Source organism: Archocentrus centrarchus, chromosome 22 (genome assembly GCF_007364275.1).
Source record: "Archocentrus centrarchus isolate MPI-CPG fArcCen1 chromosome 22, fArcCen1, whole genome shotgun sequence".
NCBI classification, from domain to species: Eukaryota; Metazoa; Chordata; class Actinopteri; order Cichliformes; family Cichlidae; genus Archocentrus; species Archocentrus centrarchus.
In genome coordinates, this window is record NC_044367.1 from 10,551,395 (window position 1) to 10,574,074 (window position 22,680).

Genomic DNA, 22,680 nt, shown 5'->3' on the forward strand with positions numbered 1-22,680 from the left:
GCCTGGTCAGTGTAAACATTAGCAGCCTCAAGAGCGTAGGGGTATTTCCAACCATTAATCAGTGTTTGTTTATCATGTTTTATTGCAAAAACATGACACCAAGTAGGTCTGTTCTTAAAATATAATTTGTTGAGTTCAGCAGAGCCAGAGATGATGAGGCTCTAGTTAGGGGAGTGGTGAGTAATATGGGGTACTAAAACTACAAGTGCTCTCTTCTAGCAGGTTGATACTATAGTTTACTTTTTAAACACTTTTGTGTTTTACACTCACCAAACTTCACTTGAAAACCAAATGGGTAAAGCTATACAACAGCTCCGAATAAGTTAAATGGGTGTTTAAAAAAAACACAGGGATTATAATCAACCAGTTATAAAACAATGGTTTACTAAAAAGAGATTTTCTCATATTTCATGAAATTAGGCTACAACACACAAACTATTTCCCAAATAGTTATTAACTCTTACCAAATATTTGCACTTACCAAGAGCCACTTTGACTGCTGAATAGCAAATCAAACAAACTGACAAAACTAGCTTGCAAATATGACCCGTTAAAACTGAAGTGGACTGACGACTGGTTCAGGTACCTCACCTCTCACCCTGTGACAGCTAGGACTGGCTCCAGTACCCCTGCGACCCTAAGCTGGAAGAGTAGCTAAGAAAATGAATGGATGGATGGATGCAAAACTGAAAATTAAAAGTAACCTATAGACTCACCGGCCACTTTGTTAGGCACACCTGTTCAACTGCTGATTAACACAAATATCTTATCAGCTAATTACATGGCAGCAGCCCAACGCATTTAGGCATGCAGACGTGGACGAGACAACCTATGAAGTTTAAACTGAGAAAGATGGGTGATTTGAGTGACTGTGAACGTGGCATGGTTGTCATGGTGGTCTGAGTATCAGATCAGAGACACTGCTGATCTACTGGGATATTCCCACACGGCTATTGCTAGGGTTTGCAGAGTATGGTCTGGAAAAGAGAAAATAAACCCACGAGCAGCAGTTCTCTGGGTGAAAATGCCTTGCTAATGCTAGAGGTCAGAGGAGAATTGCCAGACTGCTTCAAGCTGATAGGAAAGCAGCATTAACTCAAATAACCACTCACAGCAGATGGGCTACAGCAGCAGAAGGCCACCCCCAGGTGCCACTCCTGTCAGCTAAAAACAGGAAACCGAGGCTTCAATGCGCAAAATAATAAAGAAATAAAATAATAAAATGGCATGATTATACATTGCATTTTAGTTAAAGAGCATGACTGGATATTAATTATAACTTAATATTTCCTGCACACACAACAAGCATGTCTAAAATAAAACAACCTAACACGTATATCTAGAAATTACTAGCAGTTAATGCTTTTAGTGACTCCGCAGCATAGTGGTTTACAGATTTGCTTGACAAGTGAAATGTCACTGGTTCAACTCCAGCCGGACACCCAAATCCCCTCTGGGGTTTCACCAGGAAGAGCAGCTGGCGTAAAACTCTGCCAAATCAAACATGCTGCGCTACCCGCTATAGCAACCCCTCGTGACTAGGGAGCTAGTCAAAGCAACTTTACTAGCAGTTTTCACATATAGCTTGGCACCTGCATAACTGTTTATTTATATACTGCTATTTAGAAATTAGGTTAAACTCCGTGCGCTGCATTGACTTCTTGTTTACATTGTTGGCACTATTCCTAATTATACAAAGCTTTTAAAGGTAAAACTTGGACAGTAAATTAAAAACTTGCTAGTGATCCTGAGATGCATACAAAGGGCTTTATACACAAACCTGCAATGGATTTACAAATAGCTGGTGCAACCCGATCCTAATTCACTGCCACATATTTGTCAGTTTCATAAGATAGATTATATACAGTACATATAACCATACTGCACACTGTGGGTCTAAAAACTGCTATAAAGGTGTGTGTTTCTGCTGAATGACTAAATCTGTTCTCTGGAATTTCACTTGCTCTTACCTTAAGGGTTTGCCTTCCCATTGCCACATCTGGTTCCAATCAATGTGAATAAAAACATCTCTTCTTTTAAATTCAAAGAAGGAGAGACATCAGACCAATTTTGTGGTAATCTGTCCCCCATCAAAGAATTTTTAAATTTTCACCAGAGTTTTTCTGATTACTCAAACTGTTGGTTCAGAAAATGGGCTGCCTTAAAACCCTTTGGAATCGTTCTGTCTTTAGAAAATTCGACCAACTAAAACACCAATCTAACAAAGTATTGAACAGGGCTAAAAATACCTTGTATTAGCAGGGTTGTGGCATTTCTCAAAACACAAAGCTGGTATGAACATCAAGGGGAAGAAAATGGAGAGGGAACCTTTGCGGCTATGATAAAAACACAGTAATAACTATTCACATGACAAACACAAATGGTGAGAACCAACCATGACCAGCTGCTGAATTAATATAATGCATGACGACATGGATGTCCAGTACAAACTCAAACCACACGCAGTGTGAGCAAAACTAAAGTAAAAGAAAGTCCTTTAAAACCAAGTTTAATAATGAAAGTAAGCTGGGCAGAAGTAACCTAAAGTAAAGCAACAAAATGCACTTAAAGACTCACATCTTTAAAACAACTTACATGAATTTAAAGGTACACTGAGTGGAAATGACCATAAATACCGGAAGAGATCACCAAGTTAACCTTAGGTATGACGAGATGATGTATGGGTTCAAAGCCCCCTGACTGTCAGCACATTGAATTTAGCCAGGAAGTCTAAAAGTGCTGATGCAGCATACCTGGCAGATCGTGGCAGCAGCACTTCAAAGAGCGGTGCTACACTTTGAAACCCATCATACTTCACCCCTGTGGTTGCTTTAAGAGCCAGTGTGCTTAACAGTTTCAGTATGTTTGGCACAAGCCACCAGCCTGAGCGTAGGGGGAGGAGGCTCAGGAAATTCTGTGTTTTAAGAAACAGAGTCGGGATGAAATCAAGACATTTTACCCTCATGTCTTATTAAAGACATTTCACTGAGATAATTCCAAACCAAGGGCTGGATGTTCAGGGGCACACCAGAGCTTTTAGTATTGGAAAGAAATGCTAATTTATATTATTTCTTTATATTATTTCTTTTAAATTATGAAAGTATAATCCTGAATGTGAATAACAGAAAGGCAAACCTGAATCTCTTTTGCGAGAGAATCATGTGCCAGTTTATTTTCTGATGAATGAAGTGTTTAAACATAATATATAAAAGCAAATGTAACGTCTCAAATCGCACAGTAACTCTGACCCTTCAGAGAACTGCATCGCTCAAAGTGTGATTTCTGTTATGAATCTATCTGTAAAATTATAGAAGCTATTAATAGTCTCTTTTTAGTTTGTGGGAATAAAAACATTTTAAAAAGGGAAAAGGCCAGACATTCCTGGAATTCCCTGACAGCTCGATACATAAGGAAGGGCAGGACTGGAAAAACAGAGTCCAAAACCAGGGCCAAGCTGTCTGAGACACTGCCACTCACACATCAGCAAAAAAAAGAAAAAAAAAAGAAAAGAAGACACAATTAATGCTTCCCACCTCAATGAATTTGCCTATAGGTTTATAATCCTGGTCTGGTGCCATGAGCCATGGTGATGTTATCATTTTCCTTCTCTCTCTCCTTCCTCCTATTTTCAAAGCAGTGAGACAGGGGTGAGGAAGGAGGAATTTCAGTGGGTACCGAGGCGAGAGCCTGAGTAGACAGACTTTGTGGGTGTTGACATTGTACCACTGCCTCCAGCACCGCTCCAACAGAACGTTTTCAGCTGCCAGCGTGCTTCACATAACGCTGGCACTCAGCAGCCAATTCTACAACTGCTTACGTCCACGAAGCACAGTTAAAAGGCGAGCAAAAGACCCAATTCCCAACCTGCAGTAAAAACTAGCCTGCCCAAAGGGGTGTTGGAAATGTACAATCCTTCTTCAAGCTAAAAAGAATTGTCAGAGACCTTTAAAAAGATCTTTAGATTGTATTGAGTGTAACCAAACAGGCTTTTATACTTACTGTATATAATATACTAAGATATAGTACATAATTATAATACAAAAGTGATTATGCAGACAATCCCCCAGACAGTAGTTTAGCCAACGTGAATCACACTTGATAACTGAACAGCTTTTCTGGAGCTTTCAGAAACATTAATCTTGAGAACAGCACAGAATATTCACAACAGTTAAACACTCATTTTAATGCTTTAGGCATTCTAAGATTCTGTGTATCCTGACTCCAACATCTGCGCTCATCACAAACTTAAGTCTGTCAGAGGAAGGACACGCTGTTTACCTTGGCAGTGAACCCCATTGAGACTGTAATGCACTAATCTGTGTCTGCTGCCTCAGGGGAGAGCAAAGAAATAGTATACATAAGCACAATGGTGAAACTTGACCAAAAGCAGTACTGAGGCTTTTGCAACGCAGCAGAGATACCATATGTGCTAAATCCAAAAGTAAGTGATCAGAGAAATATCTGTGAATAAATTCTAAAGAGTAAAAGTAAATTAAGATGTAAAAATGATACAATGCACTTCCCAATATAATAAATAATGTACATCTATATCCAAATAATTTAATTTTCAGTTTTTGCTAAACCAAATTTTCTTTCAAAGAACAGAGTTCTATTAAAATATATTTTTTTAAAAATGTAAAGAGCACTTATGGGATTTAAATTTTATTCTTTTCATGTGTTGACTGAAAAGTCAAAAGGCTCCATGAACTATGTTTAACTCTCTGAAGCCCAGCAGGCAGAAATGTATGCAGGTTTTTTTCATGACCCAGTCATGAGAAAAGAAACATTTTAAAAACAAGTAGCTTGAAGTTTTCTTTTTGCTTGTTTGTTTCAACAGAATAGCTTGAACAAATTTTAACATGAATTTTATGCCTCTTTGCACTCAGGTATGTTTCCTGTAGTATTAAGACCAAAATCACTGGGATTTAGTCTAAAAGAAAAAAATCTATAGTACATATACTATAATATTAACATCAGAGGTGGTATTAGTAAGTAGACAAAATCAATAAGCGAAGAAACGGTAATTATTTCCAGTCGCTGGGTTTTGGTTAATGTTACTTTACTAGGATGTTTGACATTGTACAAAATTATTTATGCCCAAAGTTGAAGCCACACAACTTTTAATCTACTAATCATCTTAAATTAGTTTGAGGCATGTACAGCACCTACCAGATGATTTTGTGACATTGCATGTGTGCAAATCCTGTGCACATACATACTCTACAGTAGGAAGCATTGTGTAAAGTAGACACAATATTTTTATCTGGATTTTAGGAGTCCTTGGTTGAAAAATGAAGTTGGACCCAAATTATTATTCAAAGCTGAGACCTTTTCAGACCTTCGTGTGATCTTGTATACATTACATTCCCTTGGACTCACCCAGTGCTGCTCGGCAGAGCTGTTCCAGGATGAACAGCTCTCACTGGTCCATGGATTGTAGCAGCTTTAGGGTTCAGTGTCAAACTCTCTCTGCTCAGCATCTTGTTGGCCAGGTTCAGGTTAGTCAACTGTGGGCAGAGAGAAAGACTTAAAGACATGAAGAGAGGATTCATCTTGATTGCATTTTACAAGCATAATGCACTTGTAATTGCACTTTCTGTATAAGTACAACCAAACATCTCACTAACAGTGATCCCTCTGTCTAAATATAAAGAAGTGATGAATACGATGTAATAAATTTAGTGTAACACTGTGTTTCTTCTTACGTCAATCACCCCCATCTTTCGTATGCGGGGGCTGCGTGAAATGTACACACAGCACATGGCGCAGCCAGTCTCCGCTCAGCACTAAATCCATGCGGTCCCCCTCCCCTCCTGCATCCTCAACAGAATCAGTTATCGTGACTTGCCAGGCCAACGATGTTTACAACCACATCAGCACTTGTGTGGCAAGAGCACCCCTGTACAGCTCTTTGCTAGCCTGGGAATGATGCTCAGCGAAATCTAGCGGGAGAATTCATCATAATGCTGTGGTGCTTTATTTACTTTATTTCCTTCTGAGCGCTAAAGGTCCAGTGGGAAAAAACTGTAAAACTGCTGAGCCTTGCACAACATAAAAAATTTGTTGGCGTGTTGTTACGCTGCTACGGCTCTAGGTTATTAGGGTTTATTAAGTTAGACTGGTCATATTTTTTTTATAAAGTGTTTAATATAATCTGCAGAAATTAAAACAACTTTTGGACAAAATGTAGTATAACATGTCAAGAGACCAAAATGGGAGTATAGATCTATCAAAATAAATCTTTTCACACAAGGCGCATGCTGTGTGTGCACATATACCTATCAATGCATCACAGCCCAAGAGTGATGGTGACCATGTCTGGCTTTACTCAATTTCATTTTCTGTTTTGTGTATGTGCCCTAGCATGAGAGTGAGTAATTACGAAGTCAACTGTGCAACAGGGTGTTGTTCATGTTTACAAAGTTCTCCATTTAGTCCAGCAAGTGATTTAATGACTTCAAATCTGAGCCCTGGAAAAAAAAAAAAAACAGCACTCTAAGCCTTTAAGTGCAAAACACTGGACTACTTTACTCTGAAAAATAAGCCGCTGCCATGCTCAGGATTAACTACTGACAGGAAATACAGCAAACACCTTTCAGATAGACAGAATAATATACAGTCATAAGGAAGCCATAAAAACTGCCGCCTGTGTGGTCTGGTGCCATCACAAAAAAAATCTCTGAAAAAAATCCAGAGGTAGAAGAGGAGGTGAAGGAACAGGAGGAAGAACGAAAGGTTGATGGCCTCCCCAAGCCGAAGGCCAAACCTTTGGGAAATATGTGACAAGGTGGTGATAGAGACAAACAAGTTGCCACTCCCCTGCTCAGTGCCAATTTGCCACATTCCACTATTTATAAGCATCAATTACCACAAAAAAGTGGCTGCTTGTTAACTATCAACAGAAATCACTCCCCCATGGTGCATCTGATAATGAGACCTCACACAGAGCTGAGGGCTGACGCGGCTCACCACTGTTTGGGCCGGCCAGCTTCAAACTCCACTTCTAGACCCACCCCACCCCCATACCAGTCCCAGCCCACAGACTGCAGGCGATCTGAAGGCTGAAGACGGAAGATGCAGAACCTCGGGCTCCAACAGGTCTGCTGAATGAATAAGCAGTTAGCTGCCGCCGATCAGTGTGGGGTATGAGCCAGGTTTACACATCAACAAAGAGAAATATCAAAGACCTCACAGTGAGCGACTACTGCAGAGGGGCCAGATTCTTCTTCCTTACATGAACCATTACACAGATCGGTTTACAGTTGCTTAATAACTCAACATAGTTTCTTACTCAAAGTAGCTGTTGAGTCACGGGGCTGCGGAAGCTAAGAGCATAATAAACTTACATGTTGTGTCAGCAGGTTGATGTGACTGGAGCTGGCATAGTGGCGAGCAACCTGCTTGTCTGCCAGTTTCTGCAGGGCTGAAATGAAGGCCTGCTGGTTGGACTGGGCCTGGGCAGTCAGGGTGTTCAACTCCCTGAAAGCTCCCACTGAGTTTGACTTGAGCTTACTGGAAGTGCTCCTCCTGGTCACTGAAAAAGAAAAACAAAAGGAAAAGGTGAGAACATCTTGGTGAATTTGAATTTGAAACCACCACCATATGGCGCAGCAAGATTACCTTGGCCTGCAGATGTGGGTCTAGAGAGCTTCTGGCTATAGATGTGTGTGGCACTTGGGATGGAGGAGGCTGATCCAGAGCCAGACATGGATGAGGTAAAGGACTGAATCCTTCTGAGCACCTGTGTTGATTGCCCTGTAGTCACTGTGTTCGAGCCTGTGGATGCGGCTGTCCACATCACCCTTGGAGGTTGTGTGACCACAGGGGCAGCGGTGTATGCAGGAGGATCAGAAAGACCCTCAGAATGGCAGAAGTGAGACTTTGCCAAGGACTGTGCATAAGATGGAGGCTGAGGCGGTGGAGGCGGTGGTGGGCAGTGAAGAGGCAGGGATGCAGGAGAGCAGTGCTGCAGATGATTGTGCGTGCAGTCTAAAGTCACAGGAAAACTGGAGCAATGTTGAGAGGACTGGATTTCTGGCTGGGTTTTACCCATTCTTACCTCTGCCTGTTGGTCTTCAGGCAGCATACAAAAAGAAGGCTGGCTGTCAGTGGCCTTGATGTCTGGGTTGGAGCTGACTTTCCCTGTTAGGAGCGACAACTTTGAATCTTCTTCCACAGCCAAAGCTGTTCAAAGGAGGAAATAAGCCAGAGCTCTTTTATCATCAGTTAGTCATTCCTCGGCTCTGACACACATTTGTTTTCCTGCAGTCAGTTCTAATCATTTGAAGCTGACCTTTTCTTCACCCCAGATGACTCAATATTTTTTCCCTTAACTTTTCTAGATTTACAAATCTAAGCAGTTCCTGTTTACTATGCTTGAATGATAAAAGATTAAAACATAAACCAGACCTACAGTAAAAATGTGTGTGTATATATATATATATACATATACAAAAAACAAGCAAGAAACTCACATTTAGAATTCTCACGTTTGCCTGAGACATTTACTTCATGAACATCTTTCTTATTAACACCTCTGACTTTTGTTCCTAGGAAGACGGTGGCCGATTTATTTTTCTGTGTATAGAATGTCAGCACTTCCTCCAGATCGTTTTCGCTGCACAAAGACATGAAATAAATGTGTTTAGCAGATCGCTGTAAAAGAGGTGAGCACTGAACAACGTAAGTGGGCTCGCCAAATCACTAACCTCGCTGCACCGATGTACTCTTGAAACACTTCAGGATTCACACAATGCTCAACTTTGCTGCTCTCCTGTTTTTTTACCATATGTTCAGTTTCCTGAGAAGATAAGAAAAAGAATAGGACAGCTGATCTGTTAGTCTGTCCCTTGTGTTTCCATCACCTCTCTGAATTGTAATTCTGTGATGAAACTGTGGTCTGGGAAGGTGTACCTTGTTATAACAGTGGATAAACTCCCCCAACTGGTGGGACAGGATGCGTCTGCGATCTTGGAGTGGTAACTGTCGACTGGGCAAGACTACCTTTATGTCTTGTTGAAGGTTACTGGCTGCTCTTCTCAGAAAGCGAATCACTAGCTCCTGTACAGACGGGGGAAAAACACATGAGAAATCTTTTTATTATCAGTTTCCCGAATCACTGATTCATCGAGCTGCCTCTGTTGTCTTAACTCAGGGTCTGAATCATTTAAAAATTACTTTTGGATCTTAAGCTGTAGAGATAGGCTTGATTTTACACTGACTTCTCCCTGAGTGAGTTTGAGGTCACTGATAATGATGATGATGTACGCCACTACAATGCAGACTTTCCAAACAGACTCTCCTTTACAGAGTCCATGCTTTCCTTCTTTGTAGCTACGAATGCCACATGCACATTTCCATGGCACAGATGAGTAACAGAAGAATAATAATAAGGGAAAACTGACATGCATATATATATATATATATATATATATATATATATATATATATATATATATATATATATATATATATATATATATATATATATATATATATATATACACATACAAAGGAAACCATATTACAGGCTACTCCACTTCTGTCTATTTTTTCAAGAAAAGGAGATTGAAATATGCTGTAGTTATACCATTTGGTCGTTGTCATTGTCTGGCCAAGCTGAGATGGTGTTGTCTCTGCTTTCTGCTAACAGTCTTTGCTGGACTCGCCAGAGGTAAGAGGAAAAAGCAATCCGAGCCTGCACTTTACTGAAAAGGAGAGGGAAAGGCAGAAGGGAGAGAGGAAAAGCATCAAAGGAAACATAAAGCAATGAAAAAGGAAATATGCAACAATAGCTGTTGGAACATAGTATATCTTGTCTGTATCTTGTCCTGCATTAGTATCAAAATGACAAACTGTCTTCGTGGCCCAGGTGAACCTGGGGAGAGTACTGCCAGAACATTGTAGCTGTCAAACACAAACAAAGACATGCTATACTATAATTTCCCAGCTTTGTGCACAGTCCTGGCAAGCGCTGAGGAATTTCTACAAACTCAGACTTGTTATCGTAATTCTTCCTCAAATTATAATTTCAGGCACACGTTTAAAATGACAGGAGACCGCTGTCTTTGTTGCATCTAAGTATAGAGGTGCATGCAGCATATTGTATTTTCATGTCAGACAGTGTATAGATGTTTTCTGTATTTAAAGAATAGTGAGTGTTTTGATCCACGGCCAATTTTGAAACCTTTACATCTGTCACCACCTTTGAACAATGACTGTTTACTTCCAGCTCAAGTAAAGGAATGTTATGGCTTCTGAACAACATGTAGTAGATTAAACCACATTTTGATTACAAGACGGTCATAAACTATTTAAATTGCAGGACCTTCAGCAGACCCATCATGTACCGGAACACTTCAAAAAAAAAAAAATATCTGGTTCTTGCTCTTTCACCTACACTTTGTCACACCCCTTTTACTGAGGTGCCACATGCTTCAATCTAACAGAATTTTCATCAAAGCACAAAAAGTTAAAAAGTTAAATATTATGTCTGGGCTCAATGGTGTGCAAAAATAACACGGACATTTGTTGAGGCCCAGCCAGTCAGAGGTGGAGAGAGAAATTAAAACACACATTCTATGTAAACTTTCATCCTTGGTTCAACCTGCAACTTCACAGCTCTCCTTACTCAATGAGGACGAATGGGAGCAGCAGCCTAGAGTACAAGCTGACCTGAGTTCCCAGCCCTGTTGAAGGATGTTGAGCAGGTTGACTGTGGGGCTGGCATTGCACACGGCTGCCTCTGAGCTGGACTGAGCCTTACTGTGGCAGCGCTCCAGTGGTGTGGCCACTTGTTTTCTTTGCTCTGCTACCAAAGCCTTGTGTGAGACTGGCTCAAAAACATGTTTCACCTCCTCCTGAGCACACTCCTCTCCCTCCTGACTGCTGTTCTCAGTCAGGGAGGCCTTGGATTCCTTCCCTGAGGTATGCAGCATAGCAAGAAAAGACAAATGTCAGTTGCATCACTGGCATTTGGGATAAAATACACACATACACTCAAAATAGGCTTTTTATTGTTGCTGCAATGAAATGAACTCATACACAGTCATATTTGGCCAACCTTACCGTGACACTGGGGAGTTATTTATTGGAACCAAAAGTGCATTAGCGTGAGATGTTGTTCTACTTAGCTACACTCTTCTGAGTTTTGGGAAAAAAAGTAGTTTCAAGCTTACCCGATTTTTTCTTCCTCGCAGCAGAGCCATGAGTCAGGTGGCGCTGTCTCCTCTTTCGTGCCTCCAGAGACAGCAGCTTCCTCTCATACTGGACAACGTGACAGCCATGGACCACGTCCACCTGCAGCTGCACATTCCCATTCACATTCCTGAGAGGCAGAGCAAGACGTGTCAACGCACTGATAATAACAAGAATAATGATTTATATGGATATTATCAAGTACAAAGCAGAGAAACGGCAATAAATTTCAACATTGATTTCGGTATTGCAGCAACAACCCTAGACTCACTACCTAATGAATATGGAAAAATCATAGATAGGCTTAGCTCGGGGACAGATCTCCAGTTAATACAGTGCAATAGTCAAATCTGTGGTTAAAACCTGAAAGCCCGTGCAGATTCAAATAATCTAAATGCATGTTGTACTACAATAACAAAAATGTGGTTCAGTAAAAGAGGCGCAATTCATCTGTCTTTCCCTTCCTGCCCCCAAATCGACGCCACAATGCCACATAGACATGGGCGCTCGCTGGAAAAGTTGACTGTGCATCGTCTTTTCAGCTGTTCGTCTCACCTATCCAATCGAAAGACCAAACAAATGCCACGTTACAATCCCACCATTTCCACAAACTGATGGAGAGGTTTATTTCCCATCCCAACCACAATGGAAATGCTTACCTTCCATGGAAAAGTCTGTTCGCCAACATGAAGTTCAGTGATGTCTTGGACTCCAGATATCCACTGAGAGAAGAAGATAATAAGCAAATTACAATAATCACAAAGGCAGAGGCCCCAATGAACCTCAACGTCTTTATTTGTGGCAAATGTGTTAAAAATGAGACTTCTGTGATATTATGGAAGGAGCGGGTATTAAATGCACCAATAGCTCCCCAGACCGCTCAATAAAATGCTTTTAAAAATGCCACAAAATCCCTGCTGCTAAGAGAGGTCTAATCATGCAACTAATCCTCATATAGGAATATAAATTGTAAGCACAATGATGGATTTCCTCTCTTAATAGGAGTTTAATAGCATTTTAATATAAAGTCGCTGTGGGATCATTTTTTTTGGAACATAGACTCCCACAAATTTCCAGTGACTCTGGAACTATATCGTAGTTTTGTGGTTGAATTAGCAACAGCAAAGAGGAGTCATTTAGTCTGGCTTTTAGCTAAAAGTCCTGCTTATCTGAGTACAGTATCAGTAATAAGTAACATTACAGACATACACCCCTTGCGGCCTACAAGGGATCTGTCTGTTCTTTCCTGGCTCAGGTTACCCGTAGAGCTCCCATGTATCCGCGGTGGGGAAGATCCTAATGAAACCTCCTCGTCTTTCATACTCCTCCTTTATCCTCCGCAGTACTCTGATCTATATTAGTGAAGGACAATAAAAAAAGCAGTGTTTATACAAAAAATACACATTCAGTTACACAGGCTGTACTAAAAGTATGTTACACATCATCTTTATTAAGACTTTACCTCCTCAGCAGTTAAGTTCAGAGTGCTGTCTCCTTGGCTAAGCTTAGCTTCTCGCTTGTCTTTAAGCCCCTGAGTTTCTGAGATGTTGGCTGATGTCAGCCTCTGTCGCTAAAGTAAAAGAGCGGAGAAGATGTCAGTGGATTTCAGTACAAACTGTATACTATTTTTCCTCTTTTCAGTCCAATTTGTTGAAGCAAACTGGGTGCAGAATGAACAAAGGCTCTAAGGGTAATAAACATTAACTTTTGAGAAAATCTATTTGTATTTTAAATGGAAAATGTGGAAGCTCCACCACAGATAACTAAAGCCATGCTCTCCTCTTTTGTCCTCGCCACAAAAATAGAGCAGTTTTGTTATGCAGTGGCATTTCTGGCTGTCTCCCTGCTGCATGCACTACTAGGCTGTGACTGACAACTTTGGCATGCAGTTTGGAACTTGGGCCAGATAGAGGGGCACAACCCCGCATGATCACATATAAAATTTGTCATCTGAATAGCAAGGGGATTATATTTAATTTGCCTGACGCGGATGGTGGGGATACAAAGACAGCCAAAAAGTGACAAGGCCTAATCCCTCAGAAAAGGTCTCAACTGTTGCCACTGATCAGAGTAAAAGGAGAGGACAGGTTCTCTATGGGCCCCTGAAGTTCTTCAACAGCTAGTGTTTGGCTTGATTTGGGTATGTCTGAAGAATCGAGAAGAAAGTTTATGACTCATTACGTAAAGTAGCGCATTGCGGCATGTTAAGCACTTAGGCTAAAGAGACTTTGATTAAAAATGCAGTCTTAAGGATTGATATAAGCTGAGACATAATCAAATAAGCAAAAAGCAAATGAGCAATTTCTTACCGGTAATGTAACAGGCATCAGGGAATTGCAAAGGGAGAAGGCGAAAGAAGATTAATATGTCTGAGTCAACAAAACTTACCACTCTGCTGTGTGCAGTGGCTAGCTGTGCAGAAAAAGGTTTCTGAGAGGGAATGAGTGAATACACTGCATTAGCATTAAGGCTTTATGAAGATGCATACAGACAACATCCGAACCACATCAACATACAACAATGAAACATTGTTACTTTATGTCTAAACAGGCCTTTTACACAATATAAGGTGGAGCAGAAATCTGTCTGATTTAGTAATATCCCTCCAGCAGATGCTGTGCCAAATCTTAGTGCAGTAGTCGAGTGGAGGTAGCCAAGTGTATTAGCTGTTGTGGCATCATTAGGCAACAAGGCCTAGAGAGAGCATTAGTCACTTGATTAGAAATGATAAAACAATAAGCCACAGAGAGTGTAGAACTTACAAACTGAGGTCACTCAAACACTGTAATTACATTAGCAGTTGTTTTGCATTACAGTGAATTTTCCATTAGGGTAAGAGAAGAGCTCAGTGGCAGTGGCAAGAATGTACTGTAACTAACAGAGACATGAAGACAAGAATGGGAATGTTTCACAAGGAAGGGTGAATGAGTGCAATACTGGGCTTGAAGGTTTGCTGTGTGTGTGTGTGTGTGTGTGTGTGTGTGTGTGTGTGTGTGTGTGTGTGTGTGTGTGTGTGTGTGTGTGTGTGTGTGTGTGTGTGTGTGTGTGTGTGTGTGTGTGACCACTACCTGTGTTCTTTGGTCAGCGTGCGGCTGTCTCGACAGGGGGTCCTGACACACAAAGCCTGCAGGGACACAGAAGAGCCATAAAGGGGCATGTTTATGACATGAGGTCTTAAATATGTTACATTCCCATGACCTTCACATATTGCATCAACTCTTTAATGTTTGTGCAAGAAACCAATGTAGAGCATAGATGGACACAAAGGCAATAAACTGAACAATATCATGCTAAATCAAATATTTTTATTTTTTTTTTACATATTTAAGTCAGAAAGAAGTGTTTCAAAATGGGGACAAACTGCAGCATAATGCAACCCAGACCCCTGGTGCTGAATGGGTTTCAACCGTATGCTACAGTCACACTAGAAAAAAACAGTGGTTGGAGACCACTGTACGACAAAAACTATTGCAACTATATGCAATGAACTTGCAATCTTGATGGTTTTGAAATGACTGCTTTGAAGATGGGGACTACGCACAGTCAGTTGACAACTTTGATGTGTCAGGATAGTACCAAACAGCAATAAAATGGAGTTAGTCCACTGTGAGTTTACAACTGAACAGGGTCAAACGTGTTTGTAATAACACAGTAATTAAATGTGATAAATTAGTAGAAATGACACAAAAATCATATAAAATAATTGCTTTTATATAGGAACATAACTAGAAAACAACCAGTTGGCAACCAGCTGAGTCGACTCCCCTATTGCAAAGAGATGCATTGCAGATGAGTGGTGCTCAGCTACGCAGACCGACTCACACTGATTTTGAGTGTTGGCAGTCTGTCTGCTTTTATAAATTAGACAAACTTTTTATAAATTTGTACACCTTTGCCAATCTGTCTAAGAATGGTTTCATATTCTACCACTTGGCGACCAGTTGGTCACCACAACTACTTGCAATTGGTCTCTAACAGTTAAAAAAAAAAAATCAATGCAATCACTGGGAAACCACAGACTGTTCCTAGTCAAGGAGGCTGTCATCCTATTTTTACTTTAATATGACTAAGCCATTAAAGAAATGGTCTAAAATGATGCCACTCTTATATCTGCACATTAAATATAAAGCCAGCAGCTAGTTAGCTTAGCTTAGAATAAAGATTCCAGGCACTAAAAAGATAAAGCTTGTAACTATCATGGTTTAATAATGAGATTCTGCACCACCACTAAGCCTGTCCAATTTTCCCCTGAGGCAATATTACATTTAAGCAAAAACTGCTAACCAGACACCTATAACTGCAAACAAACGTAGGCATTATTCTACAATTAATTGTTAATGTATGTCGGTTTTTTTTTTTGGTTTTTTTTTCAGAATGATCAGAATGACCACTTTTCCCCTCTGTGAATTGCCACCATAGTAGTATGGTTTGTGTGTCCCAGTGGTCCCAGGGGCTAGGTTGTCAGGGGCTTTTGCCCCTGGTAGGGTATCCCAAGTCAAATTGGTCCCATGAAGAAATGACCAATGTACCAGTTTACCCTGCCTGGGCCAAGATTACGGGGGGCCCACCCTGGTGCCAGGCCTGGGGAGGGAGCTCAAAAGCACCTTGTGGCTGGGCCGTAGCCCATGGGGCCTTGTCAGGCACAGCGCAAAGAGCCAATATGGGCCCGCCTTTTGTTGGGCTCACCACCTGCAGGAGGCATCCTAGGGCAGTCAAGGGTGGAGGCCCTAGTGGTCCGAACCCTGGCTGGTGAAACTAGCTCACTGAAACTAAACATTAAACGTCACCTCTCTGATGGGGAAGGAGCCTGAGGAGTGCATGAGGTTGAAAGATACTGGCTAGATATAGTCAGGCTCACCACAGTGCACAGCTTGGGTTCTACAACCAGTCTTCTGGACTCTGTACCAATCTGACGTTGGGATAGGGGGTTTTTCCTGGTGGACGGGAGGGTTGCTCCTCCCCCTCCTCACCTTCAGATTGGGGATCGGGTGCTGACTGTGTTTGTGCTTATTTGCATTTATAATTTCTTAGCCTTCTTGCTGTCACTGGGTGGGGTGCTGTAGGGTGGAGACTCCATTATCCTACAAGGAGACTTCCATGCTCACATGGGCAATGGCAATGAGACCTGGAGGGGTATGACTGGGAGGACCAACATGCCTGATCTGAACCTCAGTGATGTTCTGTTTTTTGACTTCTGTGCCAATCACGGTTTGTTAATAACGAACACCGTGTTTGAGCATAAAAGTGTTCATAAGTGCACATGGCACCAGGACACCCTAGGTCGCAGGTCAATGATCGATTTTGTAATCATTTCATCACATTTGCGACCACATGTCTTGGACACTTGGGTGAAGAGATGACCTGTGCTGTCAACTGATCACCACCTGGTGATGAGTGAGATCAGGTGACAGGGGAAGATGCAGGACAAGAAAGGTGTGCCAAAACATATTGTGAGGGTGTGATGGGAGTGTCTGTCAGAGGCCCCGGTCCTCAAGATCTTCAATTCCCACGTCCAGCAGAACTTTGAGAACACTAAGGACAATGAGTCTGAATGGATCGTGTTACACACTTCCATTGCAGCAGTAGCCGCACCTAGGTGCCTGTCATGCTGGTAATCCCTGAGACAGATGGTGGACAATGGAGGAGAAGGGAGCTGTAAAGCTGAAGAAGGAGTCGCATCATGCTTGGTAGCCTGTGGGACTCTGAAAGCTACTGACAGGTGTCAGCAGGCCAAGTGGAGTGCAGCTCTGACAATAGCTGAAACAAAAACTTGGCTATTGAAGGAGTTTGGTAAGGCCTTGAAGCCACAGTGGGGTGCTGCTGACTTCAACTGAGAATATATTCAGGCGGTGGAAGGAATACTTCGAGGATCTCCTCAATCCTATTGCCTTCTGTACAGTGCCTTCTGTAGAGGAAGCAGAGTCTGGGGATGAGGGGGATGACTTGCCCATTGCCAGGAGTGAGGTCACTGAGATAGTTAAACAACTTTAAACAGGTTCTTGATGGCAAGGCCCCTGGGGTAGGTAAGATCCACCCCAGGTTCCTTAGTGCTCTGGAAGTTGTGGGGTGGTTAACACACCTCTGCAATGTTGCGTGGAGATCTGGGGTGGTGCCTCTTGACTGGCAGACTGGGGTGGTGGGTCCCACCAAAGGGTGTGCTCCAATTATAAGGGGATCACACTACTCAGCTGCCCTGGGAAAGTTTATTCCAGAGTACTGGAGGAACAACACAGTTTTTATCCTGGTTGTGACTGACTAGGATACCTCCTGGGTGAGGTGTTGTGGGCATGTACTACATGGAGGAGGCCCTGGGGTAGATCCAGACGTGCCGGAGAGATTACATCTGTCGGCTGGCATGGGAACCACTCGATGTTCTCTTGGATGAGCTGGCTGGGAGGTCTGGGCTTCTCTACTTTGGCTGCAGTTCTCATGAGCCAACCTTAGATAAGCTGCAGAAAATGGATGGATGGATGGATGGATGGATGGATGGATGGATGGATGGATGGATGGATGGCACTTTTAGGTAAACTCATGTGGTGGGTCAACGGAGAACGGTGCCACACAGTGCACAGGCAAACTTGGATGTAAGAAATGTTTTTTTAGTTAATGCCCCAGGAAAGCAATTTTACACTTTTTTAATATGTATATAATCTTCCATTTCAGAGATGTTAGTTAAGGGATTCGTAATGGCACTGTCGCTACAGGCATCTTACATATGTTGGTTTCCAGTCTTTATGCAAACCTAAGCTAACCAGCTTAAGAGTGGTACTTATGAATGTATTTTCCACTATCTCGATACATTTTCTTACAGTGACACACTGTGGTGAATTTACAGTACACTGTTCTTTAGGTTTTACTTTACATTTAAGGTTCGTCAAGTTAGTCATTTTGCTTTCTTGGCCATATGATCCCACCCTGTCAAAAAAATTTAAATCCATAATCTTCTGTTTACTGATTCCCACATTCCCTCATAGCTAACTAGTGGTCACAGTGACCTTTTAAATAAATACATTTGTGTTATATCTTGCTCTCACACTTGGGGTGAATTAAATCTATTGACAGCTTGGAGCTCTGGGCTATTTATTCTACCTCACCCAAGCCGTCAGGTAAGTTTCAAGCTCCCACCATGCTCTTGCCTAAACACGGCAATTATTACAAACACTGGTGACAGAGAACTGACAGCTACACGCAGGCAGAAAATTAATGCAAATGGAATGCTGTCATTATTTACAGGTCTGGGAGGCAGCCCAAGTGTTATCAGCCAACAGCGACTTAGTTTGTTTGGTACATAATAGATGTGCTATGTTTTACATGCCACCGCTTATTTTCCCCAGACGCGCAGTAACATCTCCGTCCAAAGATAACTGGCAATTTATGATTCTAGTCTTTCATTTAATGAGCCAGTGGAGAGGGTTTCAAGCCACAGTATGGCCTAGGGTTAGACACACATGCGCACATGCACACACGCACTCACACGCACGTAATCACCACTCCTCTAATATCATTAGGCTGAGACCACAGATAGACATAATGGTTCGGTGCCATTTTAGATGGATGCCTGCTAATCAGTAGTAATCAGCTCTGTGTAAAATATAAACTGTAATAAGATGACAAAGAGGATTAAGTGAAGTTAATAATCAAGATCCTTTTCCCTACATATATAGATTGATTTTGTATCTACAAGTAAATGGACAAAGTCTCAGACAGTACGTGGGCTCCTATGGTTTCATATCTCAAGTCTTCATCTACTTGAGAATTTATAATTAAGAAGGGAGGAAACATAACAGAGACATAGTATTGCTCCTTCCCTGCTGCAAACATTAAACACAATGTTGATCTCTGCCTTGGGCCAGGCTTAACGACTACAAAAAAATAGGCCTACGTTAACGATTTTTGTCTGCAAGTCATTTAATATCAATTAATGAAGGCTACGATTTATTCTTTCAACAGTGGAGTGCCCATTAGGAAGCCATACAGCTATTTTTGGCACTTTGCAAAACTCAACTCGTGCAATACAGGAAAACATTAAGCATTAAACAATAGACGACTGTCTCCACTTGAAACCTGCTGGTTATAAGGACCAACTAGCAGCTATGCTTTTAAGTGAGACTAGTGCAGAAAATAAAGTATAATTGCAGCACTTTTCATTTTATATTAGCCTTGCCAAAAGGTTTTTCCCACAAATATATATACTTGAATAATCTATATTCTTTGAACAATCTCTTAATTGTACTTAAGTATTTTTACATCCACAGCTTAATCCTAGAACATTAACATCGGATGATTTTCACCCACGTGAAAGTGAGAGTGATAGTGATAGTGTTACAAAACTCATGTTAGTGTTCTAGGGTTAAGTATGAGAGTAATGCAGAGTAAATCCTTGTTACTCAACAACTGATCTAGCTTTATTCTGCATTGTAATTTGTGTATTGATAGCTTACTGTAGATGTAGGCCTTTTTAGTAGAACTCAACTGATGCAGGATTTTTAAGATCAATACTGATGCCAATATTTGGTGATTTAAAAATCCAATATATCGGCCAATCTTTTTTTCCAGACACAAAACATAAACAGATTTCTCTAACATTTGTTATGTGTAGTTACTACTAAGGTACTACTACTAAGATAATATGACAATGCAGTTGTCACAAGTCATGAATAATAATAAACAGCTATTACCTTTGTCTTTCAGTCAGATCCATAATGGCTGCAAAGTTCAAAAAAGGATCTCAAACAGCCATTATCTGCCTTTCAACATATGCCATAATAACTATTAGCTTTTTGGCATTTAAAAACTGAGATCCATTATTGTTTACTTTTTCCCTATGATGTTTAATGTTCAATTTGCCCTTGGGTTTGTCCTTCTCTGCTTATTATTTGGTGGTTGACAATATAACTCAAGATACGGACATGCAAAGCCATCTTTAACTGGACTGATGGTTATATAGAGCTTGTTACGGTATTTGAGCACTCAAAGCACTTTCTTACTACATACACACATCCATACAAGCACTTTTATCTATGCCTAAGCACATACACTCACACTCACACATGTGTGAGTGTGACACTGGGTGCAACTCAGGGACTTCTGAAGTTTGGAGTACTTAATTTCACCAGTATTTTATTTAGTAGTCTATTGAATTTAAACATCAAGCTTCATCAAGTTTTATATGATGTGATTGTCTAAAAAAGTCCAACCACTTGTGCAAAACTGTGAAATTAAATAGAAGCTGCATTCATTGTTGCAGCATGCACTTACCCACAAGTGAAAACATGTCTGCTATCATGCTGGCCTTTATCTTTAGATCTAACGGTGCATCACTGTAAATAAGAAACACACATTATCAAATACTCTCAGACTAAAATGCTTAATGGAGTGGCACTGCCTTCAACATGACACTTAAATTAAGAACATATTTTGACCTTAAGATTATAAACAAATACTTACAGGTATTGTGCGAAAATCTTGACTCACCCCACATTTCTTTATATTTTGATAGGATAATGGGAAATAGATGCAGCAATCTCTTGAAACGTGCAAAAATGAGTAGAATTATAGTATATAAGATAAAAACAAAGTTTTCTAATTCTAGCAAGCTTGAAAGTCAAAGCTTTATTTTCCAACATAGCCTGAACTCTCAGGCAAGCTTTGTTGCAATTTCAGATTTGCCTCCTGACATCCGCTCTTCCACTGAGAACATTTCTAATGAGGTTTTGGTGAACAGTAGATGGATCAGTTGAAGATCCAGATGCATCTCTCAGGTCGTGTATCAGGTCTATGCTGATTTTTTTTTCCTATTTCTGAAGAACATGACTTCAGATACTCTTCATCTGCGCTATAAATTTTTTTTTAATGTCCTGCCACTTCTTTTGTTCTTCACTTGTCCAGCTTTCTTAGGACACACTACAGACTGCTAATAACAAAGTGCCTAAAGATACAATTTAAATTGGTTCTATGCTAAGTTGTCTGTTACATATAGACACAACACTGGTTCATCCCTTGAGTTAGGGGGCTTTTTCATGCTTGAATGATTCATAGGTCAGTGTTAATTAGCTTAACAAACAAAAAACATTCCTCTGAAAAAGGTCAGGTACAAGGACTGGACTGAAAATGAATAAACTTTGTAAATCTTCATAAAAATAAAAACTTTGAAAGCCCTTCAGAACGTCTGGAGAACTATTGTTCAAGACCACTTTAGACAAATACAAGAAAGTCTTGCTCTTTAGAATCAAACTATAAAGAAATGAGAGGTGGCTCAAGATCTTTGCAGAGTACTGTATGATTTCAGAAAGAGATTCTCCTGAAATAACAAATGACAACAATTCAATCCTGTAATTGAGTCACTCACCAGGCCAGGGAGGGAGAAAGGTTCACCTCTAACAACCAGGGTTTGAGGTTGGAGTCAATGAGCACATCAAAACCATACAGTTCTAAAGAGGGAAACACAAAATGAATCAAAAGGTTTTCACAAAGAAGTCAGCAGAGGCAAGATTACTGAAGAAAAAAAAACTGCTCAGTTAAAGGATGAAAGATATCAAAGTCACAAGCACTTCCAGAGTTCTGTCATAACCTCATTATGTGACATCTGGCAACATGGCGTATGGCTTTCTGCTATTGATTACACGCGTTATATGCACAATCACTCAAGAAAGAAACATTTACCAAGGCCTGCTACTGAGGGACTGCCTCAAATGTTTTAACCAAGCCCATTTACTTCTCTCATGAAGGTGCTTACATAATATGGTAGCTCAAAAACAAAGTGTACACTCAATAATTTTGGTTGGGATGGTTAAAGAAAAATCTACACAGCGTGATTAGATATTAACAAGGACAGCGCCTTCATGGTCATCAGAAAGAGCTTCAGCCCCATCGCAAGTTAGTATCTTGTTCAACTTGGAAAATAAATTCGGACACAAAACTGGGACCATGACTTACAGTGGCAAAATCTAGGGAATTAGAAAGCCTTAGACGATATATTATTATAGTATATATTTCACACCAGTAATAGCTGAGCACTGAGTGACACAATAAAAAGGCGGTCAGGCAGTTCCCTGTGTAAAAATTAATCCACTCTACCCCAATTTTCTCTCCCGTTTCAGTGACTGATATATGGCTCACTGTGGCAGAGTTGCCCTATGTGCCATATGAAAGCCTTCACACTGTTCTGGGGAGTGTCACCCAACAAGCGAACAACCCATCGGCCCCTGCAGCAGCGTGCAGAGAAACCGCAGTATTTTACAGGGATAGCGTGAAGCCTAGCCAAAGAGGCAGAGGAAAAAATCCCTCTAATGGCACTTCAAAAGAACAGCCTGTGTTGAGATTGGGCCTGGGTGGTTGGAGGTTTCAAAGCTGCTGTAAGCAGCACTGTTTGTTCTAACATCTCAGGTCAATGCCAGTGTTAAGCACACAAAAGCCAGCATGACAGCAACCAGTGGCCCGGTGTTACACTCAGTATCATGTTGATAAAACTGAGCAGATCAAGTT

General features: G+C 41.0%; 1 protein-coding gene across 7 annotated transcripts in view; it reads right to left on the reverse strand.

The window, feature by feature from the left end:
• The window catches only part of ttll5 (tubulin tyrosine ligase-like family, member 5), a 69,028-nt gene that overhangs the window by 30,692 nt on the left and 15,656 nt on the right, over window positions 1–22,680 (reverse strand). For 5 of the 7 annotated variants that reach the window (XM_030718390.1, XM_030718392.1, XM_030718391.1 and 2 more), the window contains exons 13-28: window positions 21,545–21,626; window positions 20,455–20,516; window positions 14,265–14,320; window positions 13,585–13,626; window positions 12,659–12,766; window positions 12,457–12,548; window positions 11,856–11,918; window positions 11,178–11,326; window positions 10,675–10,921; window positions 9,590–9,707; window positions 8,914–9,060; window positions 8,709–8,800; window positions 8,475–8,617; window positions 7,621–8,184; window positions 7,347–7,534; window positions 5,380–5,507 (exon numbers count right to left, since the gene is read on the reverse strand). In XM_030718390.1, coding sequence (XP_030574250.1) covers window positions 5,380–5,507; window positions 7,347–7,534; window positions 7,621–8,184; window positions 8,475–8,617; window positions 8,709–8,800; window positions 8,914–9,060; window positions 9,590–9,707; window positions 10,675–10,921; window positions 11,178–11,326; window positions 11,856–11,918; window positions 12,457–12,548; window positions 12,659–12,766; window positions 13,585–13,626; window positions 14,265–14,320; window positions 20,455–20,516; window positions 21,545–21,626 — 2,281 coding nt within the window. The remainder of the gene's footprint in view (window positions 1–5,379; window positions 5,508–7,346; window positions 7,535–7,620; window positions 8,185–8,474; window positions 8,618–8,708; window positions 8,801–8,913; window positions 9,061–9,589; window positions 9,708–10,674; window positions 10,922–11,177; window positions 11,327–11,855; window positions 11,919–12,456; window positions 12,549–12,658; window positions 12,767–13,584; window positions 13,627–14,264; window positions 14,321–20,454; window positions 20,517–21,544; window positions 21,627–22,680) is intronic. The other 2 variants (XM_030718395.1, XM_030718394.1) reach the window with 2 other exon arrangements.